The 12,125-nt window shown below is 46.9% G+C and overlaps 1 protein-coding gene across 4 annotated transcripts in view; it reads right to left on the reverse strand.

Annotated features, from left to right (window-relative positions):
- CYTH1 (cytohesin 1) overlaps nt 1-12,125 on the reverse strand; it is an 80,158-nt gene that overhangs the window by 7,140 nt on the left and 60,893 nt on the right. For 3 of the 4 annotated variants that reach the window (XM_025279617.3, XM_044938633.2, XM_025279618.3), the window contains exons 4-10: nt 10,891-10,957; nt 10,470-10,588; nt 10,068-10,148; nt 8,088-8,200; nt 7,182-7,330; nt 6,682-6,794; nt 1,438-1,516 (exon numbers count right to left, since the gene is read on the reverse strand). In XM_025279617.3, the coding sequence (XP_025135402.1) occupies nt 1,438-1,516; nt 6,682-6,794; nt 7,182-7,330; nt 8,088-8,200; nt 10,068-10,148; nt 10,470-10,588; nt 10,891-10,957 (721 nt within the window). The remainder of the gene's footprint in view (nt 1-1,437; nt 1,517-6,681; nt 6,795-7,181; nt 7,331-8,087; nt 8,201-10,067; nt 10,149-10,469; nt 10,589-10,890; nt 10,958-12,125) is intronic. The other variant, XM_006064112.4, reaches the window with a different exon arrangement.

Raw genomic sequence — 12,125 nt, forward strand, 5'->3', positions numbered from 1 at the left:
CACTGTTGAGATGCCTGCATTGAGCTCATTTTAACCAGAGACCAATGAAAAAGATCTAAACAACATTTAAGAGATGTCATCAGTCTAGAAGAAAAAGGGCAATACATGTGGGGGGAACAGGGGCAAAACAGAAGGAAATTTACCAACTGTTCATAGTGGTACTTTGATGGGGTGAAAAAAAATGTTCGTACTGTTTTTGGTATTTGAAATACATTACTTTCGTATTTGGAAGGATTTTCGTAACAGAAAAGCAAAGCTGCAGAATTTCTGTGGCATGAGTTTAGCCCCTGTTACACACAAAATCCTGGTCAGTCTTCCTTGAAAACTGCTGAGTGGCTGAGTCACCAGCTGACACTGTCATGACACTCACTCCCAGCTGAGAAGCCACATCCACACGACATCTACCAGCTGAAGAACCACCGTGCGGGACACAGTGGAACCTGCTTACCCCCAAGCTGCAAAGGGTCAGGCGTGGACCTGCCTCCTGGCTCCCACTGGGCGTCCCACAAACGCTGCCAGGACGCTTGTCCCATCGTGCCCCACCTTTATCATACAAGACACTTCTAAAACCCCACTCTCTCAGGAGGATCTCAGCCGCCCTGACTCAGGTGAGACAGCCGCCAGAGCTGCCAGCAGCGCGTGTTTTCTCTTCTGGTGACCAGGGGACAGGGCAGAAGCAAGGGCGCCCAGCCGCGGGGAGCCTGTCTGAGAGGGCTCCAACCTGAGGCCACCAACCTGCCAGGCCTCCTGGGGGCTCTGATAGAGGGAGCTTCAGAAAAGGTTTACTGTACCATCTTTATGCCCGTAGGTCTTGTTACAAACAGGACTTGTATGTAACAAGTATTTGTATTGTGTAACAATTTCATTCCCACTGAATAAAAACCAACAAAATTTTCAATTTAGGTAAAGGTCAGTTCCTTAAAACTCCAGGTAGTCTCTAACTCTCCTCATTTCATTTCACTTTCTTTTCCTCTGTTATACATTGTGCCCTTTGGCTGTTCCTTCTAAATCAAGTGCTTCAGTATTCCAGCTACCACAGATATGCCTTCTCTAAATCACAATACCTCTGTCTCCCTTTCAGTGGGGCCACAAACTCTCTCCTGGCCATGGATCCAAACTCATTAGCTGGGCTCCATGACCCCTTTCTAACGCCATGTATGACGTTCTCTGCCACTGTCTCCCAGCCAGGCACCAGCTGACCCAGTTGAGAAGTGGACATTGGCTCTGAAGTATGGTTCCTGTGCCCAGACACTGCACACCATGCCCAGGCCCCAGTTTTGAGATTCCTCTTAGCCCTTCCACTTCACTTAAACTCTTCTCCCGCCCTAAGATGCAGCATCCGACTGTCACCCCCACCTCCTCCAATCTTATCTGATTAGAGCTGTTTAACCACAAGGCCGGCCCACCCCTCGTCCCAGCCGACCAGCAGGCACTCACCGTCGTGTATTCAAAGTAGTAAAGGCAGTTGTCAGTCAGAATGAACCAGCGTCTTTTCCAAGTCTTTACCCTGCCACCTGGAGAGCAAAGAGAGATGCGTATTGGATAGGAGTCCACTGGCCACGGTGCGGGATGAGGAAGCGAAGGCAGGGCGCCAGGACACTGAGACCATGGCAGATTTACATCAGTAACGAGACACAGAGCCAAAACAGAAGCACCTTTCACAGTGTGAAAGTCTGTGGGTACAAGCAGAGCAAGCAAGTTGGGTGGCCCCCTGCAGATGACATCAGGACAGCAGATGAGCGCACGGGCTGGGGAGGGAGCCGGGACAGTGATGAACCAGAGAAGCATCAGCAGAAGCCTATGGATGCAGTGGAAATGGGCGCACACAGAGGAGGGGAGAGGGTCAGCCCCCTGGCCACACTACACTGCCGGTCCACCAGCCCAGGGTTTTATCAGAAGAGGGCGGGAGAAGAACTGGGAAGTAAGACATCTTAATCCCCTCACAATCAAATCCAGTTTTCCTGGAACAAGGAACCCACAGTCCTGCAGTTTCACCTTCTAGCCCAGCTTCCTGATCGTAGTATATTTCTACTCTAGATTTTTAGGTTTCTGGGCCAGTGTCCTAAATTCCCCCAGAGTCCTGGGTGGGACAAAGCAGGATTCCTGGAACAGGGAAGAATCCACTGGTGGGCTGAGGTACCTATTCAACTGTGGACTTCTCACTAGAAGCTTGAAACAAAAATAACTGGAAGAGGAAGCCACGAGCCAAGTGAGCTCTCAGGGGTGGCGGCGAGCTGGTGGAGGTTCCTTTAGTCCTTTTAAATGTTGCTCAATCGAAGGAAACATCAGAGTTGTGATGTTGTCCTGAGAGGACGTGAAGGAAGGGAAACTTCACCATGACCTTGGTGAGGGAAGGCACACCCTATTCTCAGCCTGCCTCTGAGCACAGCCGTTCTCCTCAGCGCACACCAGGTCCAGGAAAAGTTTTCTGAATACAAACCAAATGAAAGGCCTTCACGTGGTAAGATACGCAGGCCGTTGCACAAACACCTCACGCTGCCCTGGACAGGAGGCGCGCCCTCTGCCAACGGGACCTACAGAGAGCACCGCTTCTCCGATCCTCAAAGAAAACAAGGACCACAAGGTGTGAATCCAATGACCCCAGTCACACTTCCTCGCTTGCCCCTCTCCCCCAACAGATGAGCAGGGGCTTTAGAGGGAGTATCTCCAGCTTCCAGGATGTGGCTCCTGGTTTCCTCAAAGGATCCGGTTGCTGGAGCAATGCAAATCCTGTCCCAGAAATAAAGGGTCCAGCATAGGTCCTGGCAGCAACTCTAAGGGCTACCCGACTTTTGGGCTCCTGGCATGGCTCTGCTTGGGCGCCCAAACTCTGAGAGGTTAAGCGACTGATCATGAACTACCGAGGTTCTCAATGGCACAGACCTGGTTAGGGAAGGAGCTTGGCCGTAAGCCAGCACGCCCCCTACCCCGCACCCCCCGTCCCGTGCTGGTGTCAAGCAAAGACTGACTCTCTCCCCCATAGTGACTGCCAGCTTCTGTGAGCACGTGCTTCTGGCCCCCGAGGCCCTAGGGCATGAATCAGGAAAACCATGGATGGAAATATGACATGCATGAGGAAATGGGAGAGGCTGGGCAGAACCAAAATAAATAAGGAGAAGGAAGACAAGGATATACTTAGAACTTGAGCTGATTTGCTGTGAAAAGGAAGCCCGCCCCCGTCAGCATCTGAGGAAGTGGCTCTTCTGCCTCTTGGACCTGCACCCCACGTGGGGCCCCCTGACACAGGACACCTCAGCCCACGCCCACTGCTGTGCGCTCCCCTCACAGGACCACCCTGGGGGCCCTCGGATCTTGGGAGGTTGTGGAAGAGGGGTCAGATGCCAAAAGGAGGAAGACGGGAGGAAATCCAGGACAGAAAGCAAAGCCGGACAAAGCCTCTCCCTGGTGATGATAGCCTGGCTATTCCCAACGACCTGCTGCGTTAATGAGCTCCTACCAGGGAGCATCGTGCGGTCCCAGGGGCATGTTTTATGTTGGAAGGAGAACAGACATGAAACAAGCAGACAGACCGATGCACGCACCTAAGACAGTCCCTGAGGAACTCACAGGACCACTGCCCGGCCCGCTGGCCTCCACCCCATAGGTATAAAGGCCTGACTCTTGGCTCCCCGGGAGCTGGGAACCACCTGACAAGGCCCCAAAACGTTCTATAAACATCAGTGTTGGGGCTGTTCTTTCCTGTGTGGCTCTGCTCAAGTGCCGCTGAAGCAGACATCCAGGGACTCCTCATCTGGAAAACATGTGCCCCGAAACCAGCAAGGGGAGGGCAGATACCAGCGACATAACTAAGAGGCCAATTTGGGGGTCTGAACGATGACTCATTGAAAAAGAGGCGGGATAAAAACAAAACATAAAAAACAGAGCCGAGGTTGTAATGCCCTCCCCCAAAACAGGAAATTAAACGGAAGGCCTTCAAGAAGGGGTTTTGGGGTTTTTGTCTTCTTTTTTTTTAAACTTTACTTGGCCTCATTCTGAGTTTAAGAAACACCATTTCCCTTTTTCATGCAAAGGCAAATGCCCTACATTGTCTAATTTAATTCTTTTCCTAGTTTGCGTCTCCGGTCATGGGAGGTGTGCCAGAAGCACACGACCGTGGGAGTCACTTCCTTCTCCTCCTCCTCTCCTCCACTTGAGAAATCTCGGAAATTCATGGGTGTCAATTTCAATCAATAATATAGCATCCGCCTAACCAATAAAGTCGAAGATAGAATTCAGTGACTGCTTTGCTTGCTTTTACAAACCCACTCTTACTGTGTTTTCTTACACTACTGCCCTCAGGAAAGTTCAAATTATTCCACATCTGGGCCCAGCTGTTGGACACACCATGCACCACCTCTACCAGGGAAAGATGAAAATCCCTCCACACCCCCAAGCCTGACCAGTTCCCGAGGGACTGTATGGTAAGTTAGAAGCAGCATTAACACTACCACCAGCAATTAAAAAACAAAATAACCAAAAATAACAAAAATAAGAAAACGCTGCAGCAATTACAGTGGCCTGGGCAGAGCGAGCGAGCAGGGTGAGGGGATTACATACCTCCTGGAGTTTGGGGCAAGGAAAAGGAGAGCCAAAATCATGGAAACATACAAATGAGGGAGAAAAGAAAATTAAAACAAAGAAATTAAACCCGACTCCTTAATCTTAAGGTGCCCTGTATTAGTCATTCATGTCTGCCTGGGTGGGGGATGGGGACATAAAAACAGTCACGGGGCAAACGCCGCTGTCTGGCGTGGGAATAAGGGGCCTGCCTCATCTGCCATGTCCTACCTGGTAAAGGCAAGATCTGAGGCACCACCCAAATCCTGGCCCCAAAGATGCCACCAATCAGTTCTCACTGAGCTGACATTTATTACTATATCCAGAATCCAGAGCAAACACAGTGATGATCACTTTGGGAAGAATTAAATGTCTCTCTTCGGATGGCTACTCCTTTTTAAAGTGTGTGTGAAAATGCACACTCACAAGCCTGTGAATACATATGTACATATGTGTATACACAAGAATACACATTCTTACAGTTATATGCATACACAGACATACACAAACAACTAGAGACGGCCGGAAGGCCCGCCTTCCGTGGCACACACATGAAGGGGTGACTCTAAGTGTGCTACGATGAAAACACGACAGGAAGAGTTTAGGAGGGTTTGATGGAGGTTCAGAAAAAGTAATGCAATGACCTAAAAATGAGTTTCACATTTAGTTAAATTTTTTTCTTCTTTAAAAATATGGGATGTCTCATGAATTTACATGTCATCATGGTGTAAGAACCAAGATAATCTTCATACTGCTCTAAATTTAGTATCTGGGCTGTCAAAGCTAACACTTAGTATTAGCATTTAAACAAATCTCACTGGAGGGGAAAGCAAACCCAAACTTGGATATACTTCTTACATTTCCAGCAGGTTTCCTTTTAACTCTGTCCACTTAGCAATCAGGATGCAGAGCAGAGTGGCTACCTCTGGGGTAAGTAATTTTAGAGCCTTGACTTCAAAGATTCTACTGGCTTAAATATATATGGTATGCTGACCAATTTGAGAGACATTAAAAACTCCGATCAGTGAGATAGTGCTTTAAGGAGAATTCATGAATTAAGTCATTATGTATAAACACAAGGACATAGTTTTAAAAGGGGATACAAATCCTCCTGAATGAGACAGAAATTGAAGATTCCATTTCAGCACTTCCTAGATGTGTCAGTAACAGCCTAGAGTAAAATAAGGACTTCTAACCTCACTGGGACCTACAGCTGGAATGGTGACAGGAGGATCACCCCAATGACACCTTCTGAGAATGCAGGAACCCTCGCATCAAAAGGCCAAGGGAAAAGAAAACGGAGGAATGTACTCTCTCAGTGGCCAAAAAATTAGCATCATTATGTCTGGGGGCTCTCTCTGCGTGCTGAAACTGTCAATGAAACAGTCAGAGGTGCATATGAATGTGCGTAAAAATCTACTGATCCTTTTGGTCACTCCTGTCCCTCTGATGGCGTATCATGACCACACATCTCAGCGATGCCAGCTCACTTTTGGCAGAGGGAAGGGGAGCAACTTTTAGTTTTTCTGAATGAACAAAATCATTAATGTGGCTGATTTGGATTGGAAAGGAGGGGGAAAAAAAACCAGCGCCCGAGAATGAGTAAGAGTGCCGTGGATCGCGCTGCAGCCAGGGCCCTGGGTTTGCCATGCACGCTGCCTGTGGGGAGCCAGATGCAGAAGGAAGTGGTGATGCACTGGGGGTGGGCGAGGCGGGAGCACGGGGCACAAACTTGTGATGGGAAGTAGAGAGGTGGGCACAGCTGGCCACCCTCCCAGTGGTCAGGGGGGCTGGGAAGGGAAAAGGACCAGGTCCTCGGGGAACCGCCTTGAAACGAACCCTCCTCAATCCACCCCAGAGAGGAAACGTGGAGCGCAAACACCCGTGGGCAATATTTATGTGGGCAAGTCTGTCCCCAGGAGTCTGTGTGTCCCGTGGGGTGCTGGCCGTGCATTCACTGTCTTTTGGGAGGCAATTCTGTTAGAACAGTAGGAACTCATACCAAAGTCTCTCCTTAAAGCCTCCTGTACCAAACCCCCTTTCCCCATAGTGCATGCATGGGTGTGCACACACACGTCCTTTCTAAGCTTCTGTAAGGAGCCCTGACCCAGAGGGCATCACTTACCGAGCTTCAATAGCCAGCCTTCTCGGTCTGGGTTGAAAAAAGTGTGGGTGAGGTCATTCCCATCATCTTCAGGGATTTTAAAGGGTTCATTTTTTATGCTTTCATACAGATTCTGGAAGAAGAGATGACATTGCATGTCTCCGATCCTAGAAAGACCTCTCCCCCCGCCTTTCCTGTCACTCATGCAACAAGCATCACTGCGTGCCATGGCGGCATGAGAACCCCTCTGCCTTCAGGACCCAGAGACAAAAGAAACAGAGGCCTAACCGGTGAGCAAGAAAGAAGAGATATCAGCCTGACCTCCGCTTGAGCCTTTAGTCTCAGAGTTATAAATCACTTTCCCCCACTGATTCCTCACTGGGCCTCGCTACCAGTTTCTTAATGCAATTCATGTAGCTGAGTGGATGGTCCGAGCAGACACTGGATTGACCCCGCGTCCCTCCCATCCCCTCCATCAGCATCGCCTGAGCCCATGGCCTTGAAGGAGAGCTGAGCTTACCCGTAGCAGCTCCTCGGGCAGGTCTCCCCCATCGTTGATGCCTCGATTCATGGCTATGAACCTCTCCACAGTGGGCTTATCTTTGACATTGGGGTTATGCAGGCTGGTGTTCAACATGATAATGGCAAATGAGAGGACGTAACAAGTGTCTAAAAGGGAAAACCAAAATCCAGTCAGAAACATCCCACCAGAAAGAACAAGAAGCGCCAAGTGAGACTGAGAATGCAAAGCAGTGCTCTCAAAGAGAAAGCAAAATCCACGCATCTGGGTCCACTAACTGCAAAGGGCAAGGCATGAGAAAGAATGTAAAGCACTCACGACTTAAAAGGGTTTTATTTTTTTCAGATTGTAAAAGAAGAACATGTACAGAAAAGCACAATATATGAAAAAGAACATATAAACTACCTACAATCCCACAACCTAGGAATAACTTATTTTGCTTTCTTACATAAATGTGACTATGCGTAACGTATCACAAAATGTACCTCGGAGGTTTGACAGAAAACAGCAAAGTTCTGTAAAGTGATTATCCTTCAATTAAAAAATAAATAAATTAAAAAAAAAATGAACCTCAGAGATAAAGACTGTAACATATCTGTTAAAATTACAATAGATACAGTTTTGAAGTCTGCTTTTTGGCCAATCTTATTAGCATTTTTCCATGTCAATAAAGCCTCTTTATAAAAACATAATTTTTAATAGTTGTACACTTCATAATTCAGAGGTGCCCTTACTTAGACGCCTACTACCTTACTGGCAGACTTTGGATAGTTTCCAACTTTTTACCATTATAAATACCCTTTAAAGTGATGTTCTTAGGCAGGAACCCAACGCCTCTGGTGTCAGAAGGCCCAGTGCCTAGCAGCGCGCCGGGCGGGCGCTGGCAGCGGGGCGGCCTGCGCTCACCTGTGGACTGGAACACCCCGTGGTTGCACTGGCAGTAGCGCTGGGCAAACGCCTCCATCATGCGGTCGATCTTCTGGGCCTCGCCCGGCAGCCGGAAGCTCCACAGGAACTGCCTGGGGGGAGGACAGGGCGTGTGTCGGGACTGGGGGAGATAACCCGTGTGTGAGAGCTTTCTGCAGCCAAGGGGGATGTCGGGGGCTTCAGCCTTCGGTCAGATGCAGGCTAACCACGCCACATCTCTGTCCTCTCGATAGGAGGGAATGTATTTATGAAAAGAAAAAAGAGAAAAAGACTTTCCTATTCAAAAGAATGGTTCACCTCTTCAGACTGATGCATAAGAACTCCAATGAAAACAACTCCAATTTCCAGAAAGAAAAAAAAAAATGACATAGCAGGAAAAGAGATTTTCCATCAAAGCAGTCACAACTGAGCCCTTTAAGTCAAACAGAAACCCACGGCCAACAGGTTTAATTCTGGATTTTTTTCACCTACCTAAACAACACAAAACATGATATTATTTACACTTAAACAGCAATGAAAATACCAAATTACAATTGCTCAAAAAGCACAAAGGGACTAGATTTAGCAAAAAAAAAAAAAAATTAAATGTTGACTTTTTTCCTTCTAATACGAAGGGCACGCTACCTATTTCCTGTTCCAGGGCAAGAAATATAAAGGATTTTCTTGAGTGAAATTGGGAAAGATTCAAAGTAGAAGTATTCATCAATTTCCATATGTTAACTGAAAGATCTGAGGAAGAGTTTTACAAATTTTGCTTTCAATTTAATCCCCTTTAACCAGGTCAGGAAGCAACAGTTAGAACTAGACATGGAACAACAGATTGGTTCCAAATAGGAAAAGGAGTACGTCAAGGCTGTCTACTGTTACCCTGCTTATTTAACTTATATGCAGAGTACATCATGAGAAACGCTGGGCTGGATGAAGCACAAGCTGGAATCAAGACTGCCAGGAAAAATATCAATAACTTCAGATATGCAGATGATACCACCCTTATGGCAGAAAGTGAAGAAGAACTAAAGAGCCTCTTGATGAAAGTGAAAGAGGAGAGTGAAAAAGTTGACTTAAAGCTCAACATTCAGAAAACTAAGATCATGGCATCCGGTCCCATCACTTTGTGGCAAATACATGGGGAAACAGTGGAAACAGTGGCTGACTTTATTTTTGGGGGCTCCAAAATCACTGTAGACGGTGATTGCAGCCATGAAATTAAAAGACGCTTACTCCTTGGAAGCAAAGTTATGACCAACCTAGACAGCATATTAAAAAGCAGAGACATCATTCTGTCAACAAAGGTCCGTCTAGTCAAGGCTATGGTTTTTCCAGTGGTTATGTATGGATGTGAGAGCTGGACTATAAAAAAAGCTGAGCACAGAAGAATTGATTCTTTTGAAGTATGGTGTTGGAGAATACTCTTGAGAGTCCCTTGGACGGCAAGGAGATCCAACCAGTCCATCCTAAAGGAGATCAGTCCTGGATGTTCATTGGAAGGACTGATGTCTTGAAGCTGAAACTCCAATACTTTGGCCACCTGATGCAAAGAGCTGACTCATTTGAAAAGACCTTGATACTGGGAAAGATTGAAGACAGGACGAGAGGGGGATGACAGAGGATGAGAGTGTTGGATGGCATCACCAACTCAATGGACATGAGTTTGGGTGAACTCCGGGAGTTGGTGATGGACAGGGAGGCCTGGCACGCTGCGGTTCATGGAGTCGAAAAGAGTCAGACATGACTGAGAGACTGAACTGAGCTGAACCATCCAATCATTTCAATCACAGATACTCAAATCACCACCCAAGGTACAATTTCACTAAAACGCCAGGTTGTGCAGGATCCATGGGGTCGCAAAGAGTTGGACACAATCGAGCGACTGGACTGACCTGAACTGAACTTTGCAGGACAGATCTACAACCAAAGACCTGTCTCCCTCAACAAGGTACTGGTTGCAAACATACTCACCGTAAGGCCTGGACGAGGTTGAGATCAGTGAACTCATGCAGCTCCACAAACGCATGAAGAACTTGGATGTTAAACTCATCTCTAGCAAGAGAAACAGAAGACAAAAGTCAGACAATGATGTTGAGAATCCAAGGTCGTGCAGAGCCCCAGTCAGGCTGCCTCCTAGGCTGAGCGCTGAGACCCCCCACAGCCCAGGAGGCAGCCAAATGTTAAATGAAAGATCTAAAAAAAAAAAAAAAAAAAAAAAAGAAAGATCTGCAGCCTCTGTGTACTGGCTGAACACAGGATACCAGCTGCTGGACACCTCCACCTGTCCCAGGACAAAGCTCGGGGCATCTTGGAGTTTCTCTCTCTAGGTAACTGCCAACCAATCTTCTCTACTCGGGTCTCCCAAGGTCTTACCTCTCCCCCAGGTAGTCACCAATGGCTGTTTTGTTGAGCCCTTCACCTTTATACAAGAACTGGGCAATGTCTTCACAGGTGTTCTTCAGCAGATCATTCTCTATTAAGAACTGGATCCCCTGGAAATACAGCGAAGACACCAATAGTGCTTCAGACACCAGGAACATCCAGAAAGGAGGTGGGGGCACAGGAAGAATGGGTGTAGGTGCTCTGCACACAGAGTTAGTGTCCAATAAGTACTTCCTCAGAGTAAGTGTCCAATAAGTACTTCCTATGTTCTGCAGGAGGCAGGGCTTATGACATGAGCTGCACTCTACAAAAGGGAAGGGAGGCTGTCTCAAATGCCCCAGGTTGCAGCTGACAATGTGGAAACCGCCACTTTGCAGGCTGCAGGCTCTGGATGCTGGCTTTTGACACTTACTTTTTTAGGATCCATGTTGAATTTTTTCCTGCCCATGGCTACCTGTTTGTTCCTCTGCATGTTCTTCCTGTAAAACAACCATCACAGCCACTTCAGTACTCTGGGTAATGGGGAATTTGTGAAAGACTGACGTAACTCTCACATGTGTCAGTGAAGTGCAGTGATGTCTGAGATTTATTCAGTGAAGTTCAGGCACACCTGAGTCTAACTATGGAAGGTCAACTGAAATCCTGACCCTGGTCCTAGGCTCCTTTGTTTCTTCTACTAAAGTGGGTTTCTTTTTTTTTTCATGTCATTTTTGAAACTTTAATGAGGTATAATTTACATATTATATAACATACCCATTTTGAGTGCACACCTGAACAATGTTTAATAAGTTTACTGAGTTGGGCAACTATCACCATAACCCAGTTTTAGAGCATTGTCATAGTTACATATTAACTATGTAAGTTAATAGCTCATGAACTCATCTGTTCAACCGTTCATCTGTTGGGGGACATTAAAGCTAATTCCAGTTTTGGGCTATTTTAAATAAGAACGCTATGGATGCCCTCATGCATGTGGGCATGTTCTCCTTTCTCCTGAGTAAATACTGGGAGCTGAACTGCTGGGCATAGCAGGGGTATACGGTCAACATAAGGCGGAACTGCCAGTTGGTTTTCCCCAATGTTTACACTGCTTGTTCTCACCAGCTCTCTGCAACACGAGGCACCACCTGTCTATTTAACTCTGGCCATCCTAGTGGGTGTAAAGTGGCATCTCCTCATGACTCATGATACTGAGCATTTTTCACGTGTCTATTATACATGTAAAAGCGTTCATGGGGTTTTTTTGCCTGCTTTTTAGTCAAGTTGTCTTTTTATTAAGTCAGTTGTATGTGTTCTTTCTATATAGATTCCAGATACAAGTAATGGCAACCCACTCCAGTACCCTTGCCTGGAAAATCCCATGGACGGGATAGCCTGGTAGGTCTATAGTTCATGGGGTCACAAAAAGATGGACATGACTAAGCGACTTCACTTCACTTCACTCACTTTCTATATAGATTCCAGATACAAGTCTTTTTACAAATACAGGTAATGCAGGTATTTTCCCCTTGTCTATAGCCTGCCTATTCATTTCCTTTTTGAAAAATTTATTTGGCTGCCCTAAGTCTTGGTTGCCAGACGTTCAAGCTGGTTTTAGAAAAGGCAGAGGAACCAGAGATCAAATTGCCAACATACGCTGGATCATCA

Source organism: Bubalus bubalis, chromosome 3 (genome assembly GCF_019923935.1).
Source record: "Bubalus bubalis isolate 160015118507 breed Murrah chromosome 3, NDDB_SH_1, whole genome shotgun sequence".
Taxonomy (NCBI): Eukaryota; Metazoa; Chordata; class Mammalia; order Artiodactyla; family Bovidae; genus Bubalus; species Bubalus bubalis.